The 24,779-nt window shown below is 41.9% G+C and overlaps 1 protein-coding gene across 2 annotated transcripts in view; it reads right to left on the bottom strand.

The window, feature by feature from the left end:
• Positions 1-24,779, bottom strand: part of PLCE1 (phospholipase C epsilon 1) — a 321,900-nt gene that overhangs the window by 47,210 nt on the left and 249,911 nt on the right. For both annotated transcript variants that reach the window (XM_049646407.1, XM_049646408.1), the window contains exons 10-19: positions 23,696-23,813; positions 20,852-21,008; positions 18,138-18,260; positions 17,917-18,053; positions 15,018-15,256; positions 13,396-13,457; positions 13,148-13,313; positions 9,449-9,556; positions 8,220-8,336; positions 6,073-6,231 (exon numbers count right to left, since the gene is read on the bottom strand). In XM_049646407.1, the coding sequence (XP_049502364.1) occupies positions 6,073-6,231; positions 8,220-8,336; positions 9,449-9,556; positions 13,148-13,313; positions 13,396-13,457; positions 15,018-15,256; positions 17,917-18,053; positions 18,138-18,260; positions 20,852-21,008; positions 23,696-23,813 (1,386 nt within the window). The remainder of the gene's footprint in view (positions 1-6,072; positions 6,232-8,219; positions 8,337-9,448; positions 9,557-13,147; positions 13,314-13,395; positions 13,458-15,017; positions 15,257-17,916; positions 18,054-18,137; positions 18,261-20,851; positions 21,009-23,695; positions 23,814-24,779) is intronic.

Raw genomic sequence — 24,779 nt, 5'->3', positions numbered from 1 at the left:
AAATGGGAGGTTGGAAACAGCACTTAAACAAACTGAGACAGACACATTCTTGCTACAGGGTTTCACATTGCCTTCATTGAATATGCTAGAGGGCACTGTGATTCTTCAAAGATCTCCAGTACAGCATTTCCCACCCTTTTTTAACCAGGGATTTCCTCCCCCCCCTTTTCTCAGCGTGTCTCACAGGATTGGTGTTCTTCAAAACTTTGGGAAAGCTACTCTAGGCACAAGGGAGCCACAAAAGCAAGTCTATTTGTCATGGGTAAGAGAAGGGCCTTGATGCAGCAGGCATTCAAGGTAGAGCCAGAGGTCTGGGAATGATGAGGCAAACAGCCTGGTAGACCCACTGGCAGACAAGTGTGAGAACCATATGATGGGAGAGGCGCTGCGCAAAGATCCTGGGACTGGCGATATCAGAAAGCAGTGTGTCAAGGTCCCTTAAATTCCCAAACACTTCCACCAATGCAGGAAGTATGGAGATGTGGCCAAAAGGATAACTAGGAGCTGACATCCTTATTTTTTGCAATACCCAGCTTACCCTGAGGCAGAAAAACAGGATCTTAGCCCTTGATTAAAACAATTCAGGGGCACCTGGGGGGCTCAGTCGGCAGAGCATCTGACTTCGACTCAGGTCATCATCTCACGGTTCATAAGTTCAAGCCCCATGTCAGGCTCCCTGCTGTCAGCGCAGAGCCCACTTCAGATTCTCTGTCCCCCTTTCTCTCTGCCCCTCCCCTGCTTGTGCTCGCTCTCTCTGTCTCAAAAATAAATAAATGTTAAAAACAAACAAACGAAAAACAATTCAGATATAGGTCAGGGGGTTGGAGTTAGGGGCCAGACGAGGAGACTGTGCCAGATGGGTCTAGGTGGGGCCATGTCTTACTCTGCTCTGCTCCCCTGGTACCTGGGACAGTCCCTGTCATCTAGTATGAATTGTTCGAGTCTGGCAGGTTGGAGCACGGGAGATCAAGGTGAGAAAACTGGATATCTGGTGGGATGTAGTTAGGGGGTCTTCATAAGAGCCTCAGCATGAGTGTGAGGCAGATGGAAGCCTTCAGAAATTCCCCCCTTGCTCTGAGTCAATCCACCCTTGCTGAGGCTGAGCTCCTTGTGTGGCAATGACCCAGGTAATTCAGGGGTTGGTCTGAACACACTGGGGCTCTAGACACTCAATCGTCCAGTCTTGTGCGAGCTCAGATCACCAGGTCTGCACCCACAACCTACCAGACTGAAACACCTTGCGGGTATGATTGTCAGTAGTCCCTGGGAGATCGTGGGAGCTGGAAGTGGTCTTAGAAAACTAGAAGTGGGATTACACTGTTCTGTTTTTCCAACAGGAGGAAGGGGCAAATTGCGGAAATTACATAGTGGGGAGTATCAGGGTGATAGCCGACAAAATCAGAATGGATTATTAATTTGTTGGTTGTGAGAACACAGAAGAAAGAGGTGATTATCAAGGGTTAGTATGGGTTTACTAATAACACATTTCCAGAACACTCAGTTCTTTAGATTCTGGGGAAATGTGGGCTGCAAAAGAGGAGAGCACTAGACAGGAGTGATGGTTACCTAAGAAGGACCACAGGGCTCTCTGCTTGGTAATCTGGCTCAAGGGCAACTTGGAATGAAGGCACCACTAGAAAAACTGCCAATAAATGCACTGGATATCAGAAGTCCAAATTCACAAAGAACCTTTCGTACTGTGATGGCATGCCGAAACCGAAGAAGAGCAAATTTAACAGAGATAAATGTGAGGCTTCTGCCCATGAAAGATTAAAATCAACGGTCAACCTGGAAAAATGGGAGACCAGCCAAAGAACAGTCCATGTGAAAATAACTGAACTCTTTTTGTTTTCCACAAACTCAACAAGAGCCCCGTGTGCACCAAAGAATTTTAAAAGTGAGAACAGTCCTAGGCTGCATTAACTGAGGTATGAAGTACAAGTGAAGAGAGGTGATGGCTTCACTGTCCTTGTGCGGTCAGACCCTATCTGGAGTACAGACTTGTTCTGGAAATCACATTTTAATATCAGCAAATTCAAGAATATCCACAAATTTAAGAATATCCAAACATTCTTAATGGAAAGTAAAGAGTCTTAGCAGCCATATCCTATGAGAAACAGTTGACGCAACAAGAATGTTTAGTTTGGAGAAGAGAAAAGCTGGTGGGGAGACACATGCTAGCTCTCTAGGTCTGGAATTAGTCTGTGCAGCTGCAGAGGGAAGAAGTTGTGCCAAGGAGTAGGAGGAACAGGAAGGAAGGCTGGGCTCAACATAAAGAAGACTTCTGAAATAGCACAATGTATTCATTTGTGAATTGGAGGCTGTGTAAGTAACTGCAAGCCACTGCAGAGAATGGGAAGGGCAACAGCAACAACATTCAAGCGCATCTCGAAGACCACAGAGGTATGCACACGGCGGCTGTGTCTACCTGGCAGTCAGGAGTGGGCAGTAGTTGCTGAGTAAACAAAACAGCACGGAGGAACAGTGTTGTAGAAGAAAAAGCACCCTGTGCTGGGTAGTGAGTTACTGATGCATCATCTGAGGAGGGCCAGGCAGTGGGGAACACATGCTAATGTTTTAGTTGAATGACTTCTTAACAAAGCCCATCAGCGTAGATCTCATGGCCCCTGGAACCCTCATAATGGCAGGCTTTTTGGAGCAGCTTTGAGAGCACAGACCTGGACACAGGGAAACCTAGCAGAGGGCTCAAACTGGTGGCCCTCAGGGCTGACTTCACCTCCAGACCAGACTGGTTTGGCTGGCACAATGTTTTAAAAAGAATTCAATTAGGGGTGCCTGGGTGGCTCAGTCAGTTGAGCGTCTGACTTCGGCTCAGGTCATGATCTCACACTTGTGAGTTCGAGCCCCATGTCAGGCTCTGTGCTGACAGCTCGGAGCCTGGAGCCTGTTTCAGATGCTGTGCCTCCCTCTCTCTCTGCCCCTCCCCCACTCAGATTCTGTTTCTCTCCCCCCCCCCTCAAAATAAATAAACATAATAAAAAATTTTTTGAAAAGAATTTAATTAGAGCTGTTCATTTATGAGGGCATGCATGCTCCACTCTGTCTTGGCTGCTTCCAACTGTCATGTAGCCACCTGTCCCCTCATATTTATGTCGCTTGACCCCTGAGGATGGGGGGTTTTGCAACTCTTGGCCTAGAGCTGTGTGCCATCTTCAAACTGTGTGCCTCCAGGGTACACAAAGACATCTAGGGATGTTCAGCTTCATATATTTTTAAAGGAATCAATTTCTAGATTCAGTATCTTCAACTTCCGTGTGTACTTTTCAAAAAACAGGACTGCCTGCAAACAAGCTTATGGTTGGCTGGTTCTCCCTTCCCCATACTCTTGTCCTAACTGTTCTTTTCTGGCTTTATAAAAGGAACGTATAACTTTCATTTACCAATAAAAAAATCTGTGATGCATGAGATGAGATGAAAACCACCTAAGGCAGCAAAGGGTCACTGGAGAATGCAGGGCTCCTGAGAGTCTGGAGAAGCTAAGGGCAGGTGGGGGGGATCTTATTTCATCTAGGCAACGAGAATGTTCAAGGCTTCATGCCTTTCTCTCTCTTTCTCTCTCTCTCTCTTTCCTACCCTCCCTTCCCTTCATCTGTCCACCTATCTTAGAAATAATATTCAAAAGTGTGATGGTCATCTTAGGGTTAATACAATGTTTACTTGAGTGAAAAAAAAATAAAGTCAGACTTTTTCTGACCAAACGTCATCTGGCTGACTGTGCTGATTTCTTTGATAATGAGGACTGTTTTGTACATTATATTGATATATAGTTAATGTCATCTGTATTTACATATAATAAATATTACGTTTGAAAACATATCCTTTGTAACTATTTACACTTGTGATAAAATTTCTAATGTCAACTTAAAAATGTATGAAAAGGGGAAAAACGTGTGAGAGTTAGAGTTTCTTTTTTTTTTTCCTTCAAAGTTTTATTTAAGTTCTGGTTAGTTAACATATAGTGTAATATTGGTTTCAGGAGAGGAAAGTTTTTCAAAAATCTTTTAAGCGAATCTTGAGCAAAAAAGGTTTGCCGGGCATAGTTCTAGAGGATCCATGGTAATCCTGAGCCTCTCCAGTTAGGGCAACACTGACCAGTAGGGATCCCTTGGCTGGAATGGTTTGGGGCACTTTCTGTAAGTATCTGTTTTCAGAAGGGTAAGTCTAAAGATGATGGAGCTTCCGGCCTCATCCTCCCCTGCCCTGAGGGCATCTGGAGTAACTGGGCACATGGTGAATCACTGACTTTACTAAGTGATGTAACATAAGCTCCTAACTCAGCCTGGACTTTGGGCCATCTGGAATCCCACTGCAGGTGAGCGGGGCAGCCTGGGGATTGCCTGGTACTTACTCAGCAGATGACAAGATTCTTGAAGGGCCCCTCAGGGAAGCAGTAATGTTCTAGGAATGGCAAGATATGCTGGAAACAGGGACTGAGATGTGGGACAATGAAATGTTTCCAGAGTGGTCTGCAATTCTGGCAGGGGTCCCATGATTCACTTTAGGAAAGATTTTGTGAGATTTTCGTGTCAGAAGAATCTTGTGCTCTAGCTACCTTCACATTCCCATATTATAGAGGAAGAAATGGAGACCCAGAAAGTTTGACTGGCCCATGGTCACGTGGCTGGTCTGTGACAGAGACAGTGACTAAAAACTGGTATCTCAGCTCTATATCTAACGCTCCTTCTGTAGAACCATGCTATATATCACTCGGCTTCAAACTCAGGCCCTTACCTGTGAGTTCTACAAATTAGGGCTTTTAGAAGGTTTGATGAATGTCCCAAATGGACTACTGAACTAGGTATAACTGGATACTTGACTCAATTTGACTTGGCATTTTTTTATTAACGACTTTGCACAAGGCTCCAAACTTGTTGGACTCATAGAACCTTCTGCAGGGGCGCCTGGGTGTCTCAGTTGGTTAAGCGTCTGACTTCGGGTCAGGTCATGATCTTGTGGTTTGTGGGTTCAAGCTCCGCATCAGGCTCTGTGCTAACAGCTCAGAGCCTGGAGCCTGTTTCTGATTCTGTGTCTCCTCCTCTCTCTGCCCGACCCCCGCCATGCTCATGCTCTTGCTCTGTCTCTGCCTCTCAATAATAAATAAATGTTAAAAAAAAAAAAAAAAGAATCCTTCTGCTAATTTCTCAGTTCTCTGGAAGCCTCTGAAACAGGAATGCAATAAGGCCTGGAGGCTTGGAGGTGATAGCATGGACAGAAATTAAGAGCCATTGGCCACGACCTAGGTTGAGCTCTGGATCGTCCCTGCTGCTGAAACGGCACCACTGTACTGAGCTTCGTGCAGCAACTCTTGTTGTTAAGTTTCAAAAGTGGTGTTTTAGGGTCAATAATAAAGACAGAGGCCTAAATAGAACAGATAGTTTGGCAGCTGGCATTCTGTGTGATGAGTGCAACCTGGCATATGAACTCAGTGGCCCTGGGGCTACACTTCTTCATGGATCTTTGGGCCAAAGGCTCTTTACACAAGCAGGTTTGTGATACTTGGGAAGTAGATCTCTGTGGGTGAGATCGGTATGGGAGTGCCCTGGAGTCCACGAGCTACGGTGATACCTTGTGCCAACTTCCATGCTGGGACCACGGGGCTGCTGGTATTGGGATTCCACTATCGACCTCAGGAGTCACAGCCCCTGGTCCACGTGCTCCTCCTACAGGGTGGGGTGCTTCTCTAAGGGTGGGGGAGGGTTCCCTATAGGGGTGCTTTACCTAAAGGGAACCATGGCAACCACTTTGGGATTGACAGCTATGAAGTCTAGGTCTAGAGATAAGAGTCACACATTATCCTGTTCAGAGTAATTTAAATAATGAGATACATTCCACATGAGAAATTAATTTCATGACATAAAATTCTAGGTGAGGAAGGGGACAGTATTTATGAGTCTAGTAAAGGGAAAGCCAAAGTTCAAACTTGTCATTCCAGGAAACTCAACTGTCACAAAACTGGTTACCCTGCAGGTCTTCTGAAAGGTCAGAAGAATAACATTGATTTCTTTGTTCTGGGCACACAGCATACCCCTAGCCTCTATGATGAGAGAATACCTTTTGCTTTAAGATATCCACTGGTGTTTGGTGGGCTTTTAGCTTCTTATTTTTAAGGAGCACTTTCCTCCTAAGTTGGTCGGGTGAGGGAAGCATTGGGTCATCTGAGAAATCACTCTCAAACAGGAACTTAGCCACCAGTTTTTCTCCAAACACACTCTGAAAGGAATAAAGGAAAACACACGATCAGTGCCTTTTACCTACGCTTGGGTAATTCAACTAGATATTTCAGCTCAGTTGAATTGTTCTGCAAATCCTAGGAAGAGAAAGTAGGAAAGAAGTGGTGTCTCTCCTCCCCGCCAACAGTTTCTTACTGGAAGGAAGGGAGGTGGCTGGAAGGTCAGAAGGAGAGGTCTAGGCCATTCCCCAGGTGGGGCCAGCTCTAACTATTTAGGAAGGTCCTTTAGGGTCTGATACACTAAAGAAAGAAAAGGAGATTCAATTAGAGGCTGTGGTTTATAGAACACAATCTGTTCCAGATGTGAGTTAGATGTCAAAAGGATAGAAACCTTGAGGTAGGTAAGGAGTGGGGACGAGGTTGAAAGATAATGGGGAGAATGTGCTATACAGTCTTCTCACAAAGATTTTATGAGCATTGGCCTCTGAAGGGGAATGTGTATCTTCAAGGAGGTGGGCGGTGGGAGTAGGCACAAGACAATCCATTGAGGTGACGGTAGAAAATACAGCAGTTTCTAATTCTAGTAAATTTTTAACTAAAAAAGAACAAAAATGAAGCTTATTAGTGTTTCATGTATCTTTGCCTCATTAATGGAGTTGAGAAATGGGTACCACCATTTGGCAAGAGCACCTGTTCCGTCTGCACACGTTTCTTTGTAAGGTGTCTTTATCAGCTGCTACAGCCATTAACATCAAACACTGAAGTAATAAACTAAACTTAAAACCAGACATACAAGTCACAGATCACACAAATTTAAAAAACAATGAATGTCTTCAATCACATTACTCCCACTGAAAACAGTAATACATTTATTGTTAAAATTTTTATGAGACCAAAAGGGATTTTGTACCATTAATAAATAATAGTATAAGAATAATTCTTTACTTCATCTTTTTATGTTATTCCCTTTCATATTCTATTTTTGTGTGTTTTATTAATGTATAAAATATGTTAATAAGTAGGATATATGTATAGTTTATGAATAAGTCAATAAGCGTACAATAGGAATACATATACTATAGTATTTTACTGATGGATACAATCAAAAAAGTTGAGGAGGAGCCTGAGTGGATCACTAGGTTAAGCGTCTGACTCTTGGTTTTGGCTCAGGTCATGATCTCAGGGTCGTGAGACTGAGCTAGGGCTCTGCACTGGGCATGGAGCCTGATTAAGATTCTCTCTCTTTCTCTCTCTCTCTCTCTCTCTCTCTCTCTCTCTCCCTCTACTCCTCCCTACCAGTCACACATGTGCATACATTCTACTTCTCTCTCTAAAAAAAAAAAAAAAAAAAAGTTGAGACCATTATTCTAAATGATGGCAAAAAAAAAAAAAGTCAATATGAAAAGCTAATTAGTTTTGTTGGCATAAGTATTTGGGGACATTTTCCTCTGCCCATGCCCCTCCCTCCTCCTGATAGCCTTATTTCCATAAATGCCTCAATCAATGGAGGAAGGGGGAAGTATAAAGGAATATTTTCCCCTAAATCTGTCTGCATGATAGTTTGCCTATATAAGGAAGAACCAAGTGTTATAGCAACTGTTTTGGCTGGTCTAAGGTCTTTGCCAAATTGGATCCCTCTATCTGTAGTGTTAGACACAGGAAAATTTCACTTATTTGCCCTGAGATATTTTCAGTTTTCCACATACAACTGACAGGTGACATCCCAGCATCCCTGATTTGTGGTACCAGAAGCATTGGAGAGTTGGTCTCTCCTTATCTCCTAAGGCTTTCTGGATGGAAATGGTTAGGAGACCACAGAACAATGCTTCTGTCACTTCAGCTGAAAAGATGGACCATTCAAGAGAAAGTCCAAGCTCCCATGGCACCCTCAATTCTTAGGTCTGAGGGACCCTAATTGTGCTTCATGGCTGAGGTCCAGCTGTCATGTGGTCCATGGTGGCTCCATATAAAAGCAACAGTTAGAAGACAAAGGCCAAGATACCATCCTGCCTCTTAGCTTATAGCTTACCTTGAAAATTTCTGCCATTTTTCGTTGCTGAGGCAATGAGCAGTGGTTCTCAATCGATATGATGATGGGCAGGTCAGAGTTGACAAAGGCACTGCGTTCAATGGCTTCAACCACCTCCTACGGGAGCCAGAAGAGCTCATTAGAGTCCAGATGTCCTCCAGATGTATCAGAAGGCCAGTTACTTATAGCCACAGAGAGCATATAAATTGTTGTATGCAGAAAATTCTGGCCAAAATGGTTTTATTTTTTTCAAAGGTATTTTCAAATTAAGCAAGATGATAGGCAGTTTTCTGTGAATACATTAAACTGTTCATACTGAGTTTTGTTTACATACTTTATAAGGAACTTATATATTTTATTAGTATGCCAAATCTAATAAATCAGTATGTATACTGATTACATTATAGGTAAAAGGTACTGTGTTGGTTACAGCATCAAAATGATAAGGCTTAAGATACTTTTCTGTTTTCAAAGAGTTTGTAATCAATCTACTTGGGACAATAAGACATATATACATATACTCATGTGTGCACGTAAACACAGTTATCAAATCTTCCTTCTCTCAATATAGAGTACAAAAGTTTCAGGAGAGATGAATAGGAAGATGAGCTAAAGAGAAAATGCATTTTAGCTATCCAGTCTACATATAAGACAGAAATAATAGTATTACATTCCAGCCCGGCCACAGTTCAGAGAAAAATGATTTTACACAACGAAAAACACTGAATGAGGATAGTAATTGCACAATGAATGAATAAACTATCTAGAATTCGAAACAATAATCCAAGGAGCCTAGTCTTCCTGGGTGACCGACCTCCCCAAGTAGAACCAATTTTCATTACTTTGTAATATTATTTAATCATCTCCCAACACATGATGTTGGTCTTTGTCAGCAGGACACCAGGATAAATGACCTTTAATTCCTGTAGCAAGAGCAAAGCTCCTGCCTTTTATATATCATCTTAGGATGTAAAAATTGCAACAATATAATTACAAGGTAACTCATTTCAGGTCCTGGTTATTAAGCTCTGGTTGAGTGAGAACTTAATGGGAGTTCTAGATCAACTCCCAGAAAAATGGACATGTGCACATCCCATACAGTTTCGGGAAGTCTACAGACTCAGGACAAGAACCCCAACTTAAGGTGTGATTGGAAGAGTCACTCACAGAAAAGGCGCACAAAGACAGTGACTCCCTGATGGGATTTAGGGACCGTTAGGAAGCGTTACCTTGAAGGGGATCTTGGTTGTCAGCGTGTGTCCATGATAGATGATGGGCAACCCGTCGTCTCCATCCCAACAATCCAGCTCTACGCTCCTACAGCCTTGCAGGAGGACCTGTGTGATTAACGAACACATCCAGCCCGCATGAGCAAAGGGACACAGGGCCTCAGATGCTGCCCGGCATGTGCTTCTACCTATCAGTGTTCACATTCAGGAGGGTGTAAGATCTAAAATAAATCCTGCATTTGGGCCAAAAGCCGCAATTCATTAGGGGAGACAACAGATGATGGTGGAAAGAGTGTTTACCAGAGCTGAATACTATCAGAAGGTAAAATTTGATAGCAAAATCATAGGACTATTTTCCCAGCGACTATGGTCCCTTGAGGGACCTACACACAGTACATCCTGAAATGAGAGAGCCAGGCCAGTGCTCTATCTGGGCAAATATCGGTGGAGATGAAGGGGCTATTGCTGCAGCCCAAAGGAAATGAGGCCACTGATTCTTTAATGGCCTGGCTAAACATTTGTACGACTGTAATCAGAATAAAATCCTCTCTGTTTAGACCAAATTCTGCTATCAGCTAATGCCTTCACTAGGAACACATAGCACGTTAAGACTAGAAGCAAGCAGTCCTCAAGGATTTGCCTTATTGTCTACAGAGGCAAATAATGCACAAACTGCCCTTTTCCATGCCCATGGTATCATCAGTAACCAATCAACGTCCTTGCCCCTTAAGCTTTGGTATGTTTATCTCTCAACCTCGGCAGGAAAGTGCTTCAGGAAACACCCTGATGAATTAGAGGAGATGACACCTATTTGCCATCCCAGATGTAGAGCTGGAAGCAAAGCTCGTGACACGTGCTCAGGTTGCAGCTCTGTAATATTTGCTTGGAGCAGCCTCTTCCTCCGTAGACTCTGTTGTGAACTATCTTAAAAGATGTCCACGTGTTGGAAGGGCAAAGCATACCAAGAGGCGGATGTATCTATGAATGGGCCAACTCACTGGTTTAAAACTCCATGTAACTATTTCCATGTGGTAACAATCCAATACTGGGGAGAGTGGCCACTAGAGTTGCTGCAAGAAAACTCAGATTGTGGAATCCCTCATATATTTATATTTTTTATGACGTCTTTGCTAGATTCTTCCATTGCATAGCATGCAGCACCCAGTCTTCCCAGGTGACCTATCTCCCAGGTGGAACCGATTCTGCAGCCTAAAAACTCTCAAGGATGTCAGCTTCTCCCAACACCTAAAGCATCAAGAGGCGTGTTGCTTTGGGCTGAAGATGGCTGTGTCATGTGCCAGCAGGAGCATGAGGCTGCTTCATGCCTGTGGTGAGCCACACTGGGAAGAACGCTCACTGACTGGCAGCAGATGAGATGGTTTTTAGCAGGCAGAGACTAAAGGTATTTATCTAAGTCTGCCTGACATTAAGACCACATACGGCTATTGTTGAAAGTGCTGCTATAAACATTGGGGTATAAGTGCCCCTATGCATCAGCACTCCTGTATCCCTTGGGTAAATTCCTAGCCTAAATGTCCATCAACTGATGAATGGATAAAGAAATTGTGGTTTATATACACAATGGAATACTACGTGGCAATGAGAAAGAATGAAACATGGCTTTTTGTAGCAACGTGGATGGAACTGGAGAGTGTGATGCTAAGTGAAATAAGTCATACAGAGAAAGACAGATACCATATGTTTTCACTCTTATGTGGATCCTGAGAAACTTAACAGAAGTCCATGGGGGAGGGGAAGAAAAAAAAAAAGAGAGAGGTTAGAGAGGGAGAGAGCCAAAGCATAAAAGACTTTTAAAAACTGAGAATAAACTGAGGGTTGATGGGGAGTGGGAGGGTGGGTGATGGTATTGGGGAGGGCACCTGTTGGGATGAGCACTGAGTGTTGTATGGAAACCAATTTGACAATAAATTTCATAATAAAAAACAAAAAAAGACCACATACGGCTAGAAGAAGAAAACCAGGGTTTGAAATTCCAGGTAAGAACAGGGCTTTTTCTCACTTCTGATCTGTCCCGGGGAGTAAGGTGAGGAGATAACTAGGAGGGCTGAGGGAGAGCAGAGTGCTGATAAATAAAGGATGACGAATCTTCACACTAGGTTTAACAACCTCTCTGAGTCTAGTTGAGGGGCTTTCATGCCTCATTCAAAGACTCTACTTGGGGTGTAATGTTAAGGAGTTAGAAAAAATCTCTTTGAGGTCAATAGGGAAATGAAGCAGGAATTAAAGTTAGGACACTGGCCCCTGCTCATTCATTTTCCTGGGAGATACACACACACACACACACACACACACACACACACACACACACACTTCATTTCTTTCCCCTAGAACTGGAACAATAGATTTCAAACTCCTTTTAACCTTGGAATTCTCTGTGCAAATGGAGGGTCATATGTAAAGCACATAAAAAGAACAGGACTTCAGCTGCAGTGGGGGTAGGAGGTGTAGCCTTCCTACTTTGCTGCTTCCTTATCTCAGCGTCCCCAGCTGAGGTCCCGGGACAGAGCACCTACTTTGAAAATCACTACTCTAGGGACACATCTTCATTTCAAAATAAAAGTACTTAGGGGTGCCCGGGTGGCTCAGTCGGTTAAGTGTCTGACTTTGGCTCAGGTCATGATCTCATGGTTTGCGAGTTCGAGCCCCACATGAGGTTCTCTGCTGTCAGCACAGAGCCCACTTCGGATCCTCTGTCCTCATCTCTCTCTGCCCCTCCCCTGCTTGCGCATGTGCACACACTCTCAAAAATAAACGTTTAAAGTACTTTAGATTTTTAGAGTTTAAAATACATATTCCTTAGTAGATAAGCTTTGGGACAGAATTTGACCCATGGTTGAGGAATAGCTGGACTGATCAGGAGAACGAAGGAAGCTCAGCTCTGCTGGGTTTGTGTGAACAATGACAATTCTCACACTTAAACATCCTCCCCCCACCTCACCCCCAACCACACACTTCTATTCCCTGAGCCTAGGTTAGCTTCTTCCTGATGAACTCTTCTTATAGGAGGTCAGAAAACAGGCAGCATAGATGAGGAAGTTGCAGAAAATGTAACAGAGACAACTGACATGCAGATCATTGAGAGTTGGTGTTTAGGTCAAACGGATGTGCTTTTTCTAGTCCAGAGACCCTTCTGAGTTTCCAAGAACATTCCCATGAATTTAAGTGTGTAGGGACAGTGCCCATAGTCTTTGCAGATTTTTGTTCCTTAAGTTGGTTACCATAGGGATGGATTGATTATCTAACAAATTGCAAATGAAAATAAACAATATTTTGGGAATAACTTCATAGAAAGCTGCATTTTCTATTATGCTTTCCTACTACATTGTATTGATTTATTTAGCATTTAGTGAAACGATCAGATAATTTTCCCATGGGAAAATCTAATTATAGTAGGAGTAGGTCAGACTAACTAGGATTTAAAAGCTATGAGTCTCAAACAAATACTTTTTTTTTTTTTAGTGCCTAGAAAAAAGGTTAAGTATAGATAGGAGGGAGAAAGAAAACAAAAAGAAATAGACAAAACAACAGCGTGTATAGGCAGTTTTCCCACACATCATGTTTCCTCACATTTCACACATAATAGTTGTAAGTTCTTCAAAGGAGTCAGAAGTCAGATTTTTTGTGACTTACAGCAATTATAGCAATAATGGAAATCCCATGTCACGTGGAATTCTGTACCTGGCTGTAGAGTTCTACTGAGGACTCTCCTTTGAGCTGGTGGCCTGTGAGGTAGGTATTGTGTGAAGATTCAATGTAATAGTAGGAGAGGGGCAGCTGTAGTTCTTTAATGTTTTCCTGTGACTCATCATTTTTGGAGGCGAAATTATCTTTATCCATCAGAAACCTAGAGGAAACAAATTTTCTTAGGACTGCGTGGGAAAGATATGTATTCTTAAATGATGGGCAACAGATATTTTAAAGGTTACCTTGCAAATCCTTCAAATGACAGTAGGCCCTGATGACACATACTAACGCTAGGCTCGAACTTCTGCAAGGGACACAAAAAGAGTGTTATTTAGGTAAAGGAAACTAAGGGGAAAAAACCCACCACATCATTTTTTAAAGATGTTCTGTTTTCATCAGGAAACATCTAAGCCAAATATTTGAACTAATATAGTTATGTAACAGTAAGAGGTAGTTTTTTAGTCCCAAAGAAAACATTTATTATACGTGCGTTTATTATACAAAGCATATTTATTTAAAAGAAAAAGGGAGAGTGAGGGAAAAGAATACAGTTCATATGAAAACAAATGGTTATCGGCATATCCAGGTGAAAATGGGGATAATAATAGCAGCTTCCGGCAGGGCTGGTGAGAGGTGAAATGAGATGATTCCCAGAGAACACTTAGTACAGTGCTCATACTCAACAACAGCATAATGAGCACCCGACCATGTGATCATCATCTTAATGTCGCTAGCATTTCCGGTGATCAACTGCTGGACACTGAATCCACTGATTCCCCATCGGTTGACAGGGAGGCTGAAAACCTAGACTTGATCCTGCAGCATGTGACGCAGCCATCGTGAGTGTGTCACTCCATGTCCTACCAACCTCTAGTGGAAGCCATCCTCATATCTTGCCGGGTTACTGTGACAACTTCCCACCTGGTCTCTCTGCTTCCACTCCATCCCCAACACAGTTCATTTTCCAATGGGGCCAGAGTGACCTCTTGAGAACATAAATCAAATTATGTTAGTCCCCTGCTCAAAAATTTCCAACAGCTTCCTATGTCACACGGACTAAAGTCAAACTCCTCACCATGGCCTAAAATGCCAAGATGATTCAGCCCCTGCCTACCCATCTGGAATCACATCTACCATTGTGCCTCTGGTTTATGTGGCTCCCACTACATTAGCCTTTTTGTTGTCTCGCTCCTGTCTCAGTCTTTGAGCTTGTTCCTGCTGGTCTGGAATGTTCTTTTTGCAGACCTTCACATGGTCTATTGATTCAGGGCTCAGCTCCACTCTCACCTCCTCAGGGTGGCCTGTGCTTACTCCTCTCAGCCTTCTGCATCACTGCATCCCCTTACTCTGCTTGATTTTTTCAGAACCCATGAATACCTAAAAGTACATTCTCTCTGTATTTGTTTATTGTCTGCCTCATCCACTAGGTGAAGGCCAGAATGTGATCTTATTTACTACTATATTCCCAGGTCCAGGAACAGAGCCATAGTAGGAGCTAATAAATATTCATGAAATGATCAAAGAAGTTGAAAACCTAGTCTACTAATTTTATTACATGCCAGAACAACAAGAAGGTATCATGTACTGATTCCTTATAAGAGTCACTGAGAGAAGGCTTGAGATCTATGATACTTATACGTTAAATAAGGACACTTATACACACACACACACACACACACACGTGTGCGTGTGTGCGTGTGTGTGTGTGTGTGTGTGTGTGTGTGTATGGTATTAAATCAAGCCTCTCTGTTTCTGTCCCAGACTAGAAGGCTTTGGAAAGAAGTATAGACACAGTATGTTTAGCAGAAAATAATTAGAATAGTCAGAGGCTCTACCCAGATGTGCATATGAAATGGGTACAAACCTGGATGATGCTGAGGATTTCATCATAAGTGCAGTGTTCTCCTTGGCAGTTCACTAGAAAGTCATTGAGCTCGAGGATGCCAACCCCAAACACGCCCAAGGATGTGCTCTCGACCCCAGTGCCGTTTGTCACGATACTTGCAGCAGCAATGGCATCAGATATCTGCCTCTGGTTGTCTGACAGCTGCTGTTTACTCTTAATGAACAACCCCAAATCCGAGACATTTCTGGTCAATAAATCTGAAACAGAACCACCCACAGAACATGGACAAGTTAGCCAGAATCTTTCACAAAGTTCATTTTGGAGATAATGGCGTTGTGGAATTGGTAAGCTGCAGAAACTCTTCACTGATCTGTCTAAACAAGCCATCAAACTCCATGCCTACCCCTGGTTTCACATAGTTGAAGGAACAAAAAATGAATCAATGAATAAATACAAGAAACTAAGAGAGAACGAGGTCAATGATCTTGAAAGCCCATGAGCTCAGGGTTTTAGATGAGAACTAAATATACATTCAGTTGGGGACTTCAGGCTGAATTTGAACTTTGGTTTTTGAGGATAACTGCAGTCTTGCTTTTAGAGACAATGAAGGTGTACCCTTAAAATTACAGTTGTTTTGTACTTCAGGAATGTAATTGTAAGCATTTGTGTGCAGGTTTCAGGGTGAAAATAAGTTTTCAACTGATGTGGAATTGAAACTGATCAAGGAGTACAATTGCGGGATTGTATGGTAAGAGTATGTTAAGTTTTGTAAGAAACTGCCAAACTCTTTTCCAAAGTGGCTGTGCCATTTTACCTTTTGACCAGCAATGTTCCACATTGGCACCACATTTATGGCCAGTTATTCTATTTAATTCTTGCCACTTTGGAAGAGAAGCTGGCAGTTCCTAAACACAGGCTTACCCATACGATTTAGCAACTGCGTTCCCAGGCTTTTCCCCAAAGGAGTCGAAAACTTATGTCCACACAAAAACATGCACACAGATATTTATAGTAGCTTCATTCATAATTGCTAAAACTTTGAAGCAACCAAGATGTCCCTCAAAAGGTGAATGGATAAACAGTGGTACACCCATGCAGTGGAGTATTATTCAGTGACAAAAAGAAATGAGCTATTGAGCTGTGAAAAAACATCGGGGAACCTTAAATACATACTGCCAAGAGAAAGAAGCCAATCTGAAAAGACTACATACAAACTGTATGATTCCACCTATATGACATTCTGGAAAAGAAAGAACTATGGAGACAGTAAAAAGGGGGTCAGAGGGAAGGTGGGAAGAATGAAAAGGTGGGGAACAGGGGATTTTTAAGACATTGAAAGTATTGCGTATGATACTGTAATGGTAGATCCATGTGCTTATACTTCTGTCAAAGCCCATAGCATGTACCACACAGTGAACACTCAACTGCGGACTTCAGTCGTTAATACCATGTCAATATCAGCTCAACTGTCACATACCACACTAATACAAGATATTAATAATAGGAAAAACAGTGTATGTTGGGGAGGGGAGAGTATGGTTGACCCTTAAACAACATGGGTTTGAACTATGTGGGTCCACGTGTATGCAGAGCTTTTCGATAAACACAGTATAATACTGTAAATGTATTTTCTCTTCCTTATAATTTTCTTAATAATAATGTCTTTTCTCTAGCTTACTTTATTATAAGAATATAACACATGATATACATACAAAATATGGATTAATCAACTGTTATTGCTATCATTAAGGCTTTTGGTCAAGAGCAGGCTATTAGTAGTTAAGTTTGGGGGAGACAAAGGTTACCCCTTTGGATTTTTGACTGCATGGGGGATCCGCATCCCTAACCCTTGCTTTGCTCCAGGGTGAACTGTATACGGGAACTCTCTGTACTTTACAATCATTTTTCTGTAAGCCTAAAACTGCTCTAAAAAATAATGTCTGTTAATTTTTGGGCGCCTGCGTGACTTAGTCGGTTAAGCATCTGACTTTGGCTGAGGTCAATATCTCATGGCTCGTGAGTTCGAGCCCTGCATTGAGCTTTGTGCTGACAGCTCAGAGCCTGGAGCCTGCTTCGGATTTTGTGTCTCCCTCTCTCTCTCTGCCCCTCCCCTGCTCACACTCTGTCTCTGTCTCTCAAAAATAAATAAACATAAAAAATTTTTTTAAAAAGATTTTTTTAAAGGTACAACTACTTGACTAATCCATAATTATGCACATTTTATGACTAAAGTTGAAAAGGTGAATTTTCTTAGCTGAGGATAATGTAAGTTTTTAAGTAATAAAAAAGCAACTGAAAGAGGGCAGTTTCTCTTGTTTCTGCTTTTTTGTGTTTCTAGTTGTCAGCAAGAACAGAAGAGAAAAATAGTAGGCTGACAATGCATCAGTGGTGATGACAGCATAGGGTTTTTGATGTGGTTGGTGACGGTGGTAGTGGTGAGTGGGACAGAGGAGGCAGACATCTTGGTTTACCCACTAAGACAAGTGCCCTGGATGTTCAGCAGGAGTGTTCTTCTCGGGTCACTAAAGACACCTCTTGTCAACGGACAGACACCCTCACCCTGGGGTTGAGCACCGTCGGCCTGTAGGCGGGGAGGATATGGGTGGTGCACCACACACCTAGTGGACGTTGGACACAGGTGGGAGAGGGTTTTCCATCATCAGAATGACTGGAAGACTCTATTGATTAAATATCCTGGAATGCATAAACAGACTCAGACCATGATGCATTTCCTTGCTGAAAATGCCGGTAGCACCTACGCCCCCCAGGCACCTTGAAACAATCCTCAAAGCGTTTCATCACACCGCAGGGAACAGCACACCATGTGGAACTGGCTGAGGGTTCGTGTGAGTGGACCTCTCATCTTTGTTTTTAGATAGAAAGGTCTCAACGGGAAATATAAAACCGTTCCACAAACCTAGGTCAGGCTGAAGATCACTGGTGTTTTCGTCAATTGTTAGGTTGGTGTAGAGCGGCACCGACTCGGAGCCGGCTCGGTTGCAGGGCACGGCGTAGACGTCGAAGAGGTCCTTCAGGTCCTTGCGGCTCCTCACGCTGGGCGGGGAGTGAAAACACTCACGTTTAGTATTGTTACAAAGATGGGGGGCTGAGGAAGGGCAGGAAGACAGCATGCCGTACCTGAATGATTTGAACAGCTCAACGAATTCAACAAAGCTCATGTTACTGTCTGAAACCATGAAGCTCTGGAAACCTTTCATTCCGCCTTTGATCCGCCCGTGCCAGCTGCTGCTGCTCCAAGCACTGCAACAAAGACATGGCCTTAACAGGCATGGCCACTGTGCCCCAGGGACGTCCTCTGACGGCGCATGAGCAAAGACCTGCAAATGTCTTTGCCTGCAAATGACCGCAGGCCATTCAGGATTGAGGCTGTTTTCCAGACCCTCTTTTCACTTCTCTCAAAACTAATCTATAGTGTGTCAGAGCAAACACCTCATTCAGTGAAACCGTGTCATGTTCACAGCCTACTCAATAGGGCCACGAGGCTAAGGGTAATGTTACTCTACTAACTAACACAGTTCTTTGGAATCACAGGTCGATGGGGGGAAAAAACTTAAATTCAATGTTTCTCAAGAAAAATCAGTATTATTTTTTTTTCCAAAAGTGCTCAATTTTTTCCAAAAATTGAGTAATTTTTCCAAATTACTCAAGTATAGCCTATGGGAAATTATGCATGTTCTTTCCTACATTCTAAATTATAGAAACACATTGGAGAAAAAAGTCCATATCAATGTCTTCTCTTTTTCCTTTCTTCACCAGTTATTAGATGAAAACAAGGAAGGACTTTTAATATTAATGGAAAATGTGAGTCACAAAAATATTAAGAATGGAAAGAAGCCAACTCTGCCTAGAACATATCTGCACCTGCCAAGGCTGTATATTCAATATAAAAATACCAGTCACTAGGTCAAAACCTCACTCTAGCTGTTTCACAACATTTTTATTTTCTATACTTGTTCCCTGACAAGATAATTTAAGAAATATTTTGGCTGGTTTTTAGTCAAATAAATAAACAGGATCTTCCTTTTTTTCATTTTTGTTTTTTTGTGCTTTATTTTATTGTTTTGACTTTTTGAAATGTTTCAAATATATAAGTACAGAGAAGGTTGTAACGAATAGCCAGTTTATCCTCAATCTTGCTAACAGTGTTTGTTCATGGAAAGTTATTTTGCGTTGACATCTGAAGTTCACCTCTATACATGGACGAAAATTACAAAAGGATGGATTTACAGTCCTTTGTAGGCATGGGTTGTTGATCCCCCGTGGTGTTGGAAACAAGAGGGTAGAGGTTCAGGAAGATGAAAAAGGTTGGATAAGGTGGCTTATCATTTGCCACTGTCTGCAGGAACCTTTAGGAAACTCTGTCCACTGTCTCCCTTTCTAAGGCTCAGCCTTGCCTTCTCCTTGAACAGCATTCGGGGTGATTTTTCTTCCTTGCCTTTCTGTTGTAGTTTACTCGGTGGGCACTGACTCCTGTCTTCTTGTGGGAGGGCTCTGTGATCTTGCATCTAGCATATTAGTTCTACCTCTTTGGAAAGATTTTCCTCCCTTACTCTGGCCTTCCCTTTCCTGCTCCTGAGTGATTGAAATAAAGGAGAAGCCACTCAATCTAAGTTCTCTGGCTCTTTTATTTATCCAGGATACTGTACAGGCTGAAACAGCACGTACAGAATTCTGATTCTTTGTAGCTCTTAATTTTGTTACAAACCTAAGCTGACAGAAAAGTTGCAAGAGGGTACAAAGAATTTCCATGTACCTTTGACCCAGTTTCACTGAGTATAGAAATCTGAATGTATAAGGCATAAATTATGTTCATTATTCACATTGTAAAAGAATGCTTCCCTTTAAAAGATGATTTACTACATGTAGGGTTCTTATCAGTAGCAAACTTCCTTGAGAGCGTCAGAAAGAGAGAAAGTGTGTGTGTATAATGTTTCCAAAGCCAGTGTCTACACAGATCCATTTCCTCCTCCAATCCCTCTGATAAAGTAAAGAGTGCCTATTTTATCTTGGTTCTGTCTGAACCTCTGAATTTCTTAAACTTTTTGAGGGGTCGAGGGAGATGGTGTGGCATTCTAATTCCTTTGGAAAGCTTTCATGTTAATATTATTTCTTCTGAGAGGGTAGATGTTTCAAATCTGTAATTTACATGGACTTTATAAGTAACTTACTATAATACCAGCTTTAGAATTACACCTAGCATACCCAATTTGCTCTAATACATTCATTTCTACAGACATGTATCTTATGTATGAGATGGTATAATATATTTCACCTATCAGCAAAGGGTAAAGTGGCTTCTATTAAAACTTAATTTATTCCTCAGAATAGTGCTATCCAATAGAAGTTTTGGCAATGAAACAAGTGTTCTATATCTGCACTGTTCAGTATTGTAGCCACTGGCCACTTGTAGCTATGGAACACTTTTAATGTGCATAGTGTGACTGAGGAACTGAATTTTAAATTTTATTTAATTTTAATATATTTAAAATTGAATTTAAATAGCTATTATTATCCCCCCAGCCCCCACCCCACCATGGCCAGTGGCTACCATATTCGACAAAGCAACTTTAGAAAATCATAGATCAGGTTTTGTTACTGCTATGACCTTTGAAGGATTAGTCTAATAATTAGGAGTAATTATAGTAATATGAGAAGGTAGGAGTGCAAAATCAGGGAAATTGGAAGTATTTAAAAATTGTGGGTTTTTCAGTTTTCAATGTAATCGTTACTCAAAATTAGAGAGAGGCTTTCCACAGAGCACTGGAAGATGCCCTTTGACATAACTTGAATGATATGAAGGGTCCTTCTGTTTTATCATGTTAAGGCCCCACCTGGACGGGCTCTTGTTTGAAGAAGACAGCACAGGGGAAGACACTGGCCTGTTGGGAGATGATGTCCCGGCAGACAAGTTAGGGGACCCAGCCGTGGTCAAAGAGTGGGCTCTTCTGGAAGGCAGAGTGTTAGGAGGGCTCATGATGGCATTTGCCTCTGTGAGAGAGAAAGACAGAAACGAGACAATGACACCAGTTATCCTCTCCCTAGAGATCAAAGAAAAACCAAAGATGCTTCTCAATGTCTGAGCGAATCAATTTATGCAGGCAATCTCTATACAAGAAACATCAAAATATTCTGATGAATGGACTAACGTGGTGAGTTCTCAACCTTGGCTGCGTATTAGAATCATTCGGGGAACTTAAAAATATAGAGATGTTAGGGTCCCAGCCAGAGGGTGCTGGAATCAGTTTGGCTGGGGTGTGGCCAGGGGCATCCAGATATTTTATCTATCTATCTATCTATCTATTTATTTATTTATTTCCTTTTAATGTTTATTTATTTTTGAGAGAGACAGAGCAGGGGAGGGGCAGACAGAGGGAGACACAGAATCCAAAACAGGCTCCAGGCTCTGAGCTGTAAGCACAGAGCCCAAGGTGGGGTTTGAACCCACAAATGGTGAGACCATGACCTGAGCTGAAGTCAGATGCTTGACTGAGCCACCCAGGCACCCCCAGATATTTATTTATTTATTTATTTATTTATTTATTTATTTATTTAATTTATTTATATTATTTTTTAAAATTTAAATCCAAGTTAGTTAACATGTGGTGTAATAATGATTTCAGTAATATAATTTAGTGATTCATCACTTACATATAACACCCAGTGCTCACCCTAACAAGTGTCCTCATTAATGTCTCTCACCCATTTAGCCCATTCCCCCACCAACACCCCTCCAGCAACCCTCGGTTTGTTCTCTGTATTTAAGAGTCTCTTATGGTTTGCCTACCTCTCTCTTTCTATCTTATTTTTCCTTCCCTTCCCCTATGTTCATCTGTTCTATTTCTTAAATTCCACATGTGAGTGAAATCATATGATATTTGTCTTTCTCTGACTGAATTATTTCACTTAGCATAATACACTCTAGTTCCATTCATGTTGTTGCAATGGCACGATTTCATTCTTTCTGATTGCCGAGTACTATTCCATTGTGTATATATACCACATCTTGTTTATCCATTCATCAGTTAATAGACATCTGAGCTCTTCCCATACGTTGGCTATTGTCAATAGTGCCGTTATAAACATTGGGGTGCATGTGCCCCTTCAAAACAGCACACCTGTATCCTTTGGATAAATACCTAATAGTGCAATTGCTGGGTTGTAGGGTAGTTCTATTTTTAATTTTTTGAGGAACCTCCATATTGTTTTGCAGAGTGGCTGCACCAGTTTGCATTCCCACCAGCAGTGCAAAAGGGTTCCTCTTTCTCTGCATCCTCGCCAACACCTGTTGTTACCTGAGTTAATTTTAGCCATTCTGACTGGTGTGAGGTGGTATCGTGGTTTTGATTTGTATTTCCCTAATGATGAGTGTTGTTGAGCATTTTTTCATATCCATCTGGATGTCTTCTTTGGAAAAGTGTCTATTTATGTCTTTTGCCCATTTCTTCACTGGATTATTTGTTTTTGGGGTGTTGAGTTTGATAAGTTCTTTATAGATTTTGGATACTAACCCCTTATCTGCTATGTCATTTGCAAATATATTCTCCCATTTGGTCAGTTGCCTTTTAGTTTTGTTGATTATTTCCTCTGCTGTGCAGAAGCCTTTGTCTTGATGAGGTCCCAATATTTTATTTTTGCTTGTGTTTCCTTTGTCTCCAGAGACACGTCAAGTAAGAAGTTGCTGCAGCTGAGGTCAAAGAGGTTTTTGCCTGTTTCTCCTCTGGGATTTTGATAGTTTCCTGTCTCACATTTAGGTCTTTCATCCATTTTGAGTTTCTTTTTGTGTATGGTGTAAGAAAGTGGTGCAGGTTCATTTTTCTGCATGTCACTGTCCAGTTTTCCCAGCACCATACTAAAGAGACTGTCTTTTTTCCATTGGATGTTCTTTTCTGCTTTGTCAAAGGTTAGTTGACCATATGTTTGTGGGTCCATTTCTGGGTTCTCTATTCTGTTCCATTGATCTGAGTGTCTTTTTTTGTGCCGGTACCATACTGTCTTGATGATTACAGCTTTGTAATATAGCCTGAAGTCTGGGATTGTGATGCCTCCAGCTTAGTTTTCTTTTTCAGGATTGCTATGGCTATTCAGGGTCTTTTCTGGTTCCACACAAATTTTAGGATTGTTTGTTCTAGCTCTGTGAAGAATGCTGGTGTTATTTTGATAGGGATTGCACTGAATGTGTAGATTGCTTTGGGTAGTATCGACATTTTAATAGTATTTGTTCTTTCAATCCATGAGCATGAACTGTTTTTCCATTTGTGTGTGTGTATGTGTGTCTCCAATTTCTTTCATAAGCTTTCTTTTCAGTGTATAGATTTTTCACTTCTTTGGTTAGATTTATTCCTAGGTATTTAGTGGTTTGCCCCCAGATGTTAAAAAAAAAAAAAATCTCAGTCACGGTTGAGAATCACTGGTCTAATCCTCCACCTTGTATTTTATATATCTCACATCCCCTGTCTATAAGGCCTAGTTAATTAATGATAATCTTCTTTGAAGTACACTGTACTTGCCGAAATACCCCTTGGGTTCCATCATCTAGTTAAATACAAAGGTAAGTATATTTAACAAGACAAAGAGTTTTGTTAAGAATGCACTCAAGACTTAAATCATAATTGAAAACCAAATGCATATTTTTCCCTATAAAATAAAACATCTCTAATGTCAACATGTGGCTTTACCTGATTCTTCTTGTTCATTCATGTCTTGAGGGTCAGAACCACTCCGGCTGCGACACTCTCTGTGCATTTTGGCTTTTCGGGTGGCCATTTCATCGTCGGCTGCCTCTCCACTCTCACCCTGGGAACACACACGTGTCGATACCTCTTTTTCTGTGTTTCTCTCCCTCCTGGCACTGCTTTAGCTCAGGTGCGTCCCTATTTTCTGACTGCCTTCAATATCCCTGGCCCCAAACCAGTAGAGGCCCCTGTGAAGGCTGACCAAGTATTCTCACAATACACTATCCCACTTGTTTTTGCTATATAGCAGCACTCGGAGGTGGAGGGGGAGGGCACAGGGAGGGCTGATAAGAGCAGGCAAAAGACCCCTGGAATCACAGAGACCAAATATGAAGCAGACAAAGCTCGGCTTAGGCATCAACAGCCTCTAATATGCAAAGAGTGGGACTTTTTCTAGATAACCATGGAGAAAATATATTATTGTGTTATAGTGATAACATATATAGTCTAATATATAATATATAGTGGTAACTAACCAAATGTTTTCTGCCATGGTAAAAACCATAAAGCCTACCAACTTTTTTTTTTAAATTTTTTTTTTTAACATTTATTTACTTTTGAGACAGAGAGAGACAGAGCATGAATGGGGGAGGGTCAGAGAGAGAGAGGGAGACACAGAATCCGAAACAGGCTCCAGGCTCTGAGCTGTCAGCACAGAACCCGACGTGGGGCTCGAACTCACAAACCGTGAGATCATGACCTGAGCCGAAGTCAGATGCTTAACCAACTGAGCCACCCAGGTGCCCCCCAACTTTTTTTTTAAAGCTTTTGGGGAACCTGAAGATTTGTTTCTTTCTGATAGTCATGGCTGTATATCAACTTTATAAGACCAATACTTCTTTTTTTAAAAAAATTTTAAATGTTTATTTATTTTTGAGACAGAGAGAGACAGAGCATGAGTGAGGGAGTGGCAGAGAGAGAGGGAGACACAGAATGTGAAGCAGGCTCCAGGCTCTGAGCTGTCAGCACAGAGCCTGACATGGGGCTCGAACTCGTCAACTGTGAGATCATGACTTGAGCCGAAGTT

This window comes from Panthera uncia, chromosome D2 (assembly GCF_023721935.1).
Source record: "Panthera uncia isolate 11264 chromosome D2, Puncia_PCG_1.0, whole genome shotgun sequence".
Lineage (NCBI taxonomy): Eukaryota > Metazoa > Chordata > Mammalia > Carnivora > Felidae > Panthera > Panthera uncia.
The sequence above is the reverse complement of the archived record's forward strand: the minus strand, read 5'-3'. Positions and strand labels throughout refer to the sequence as shown.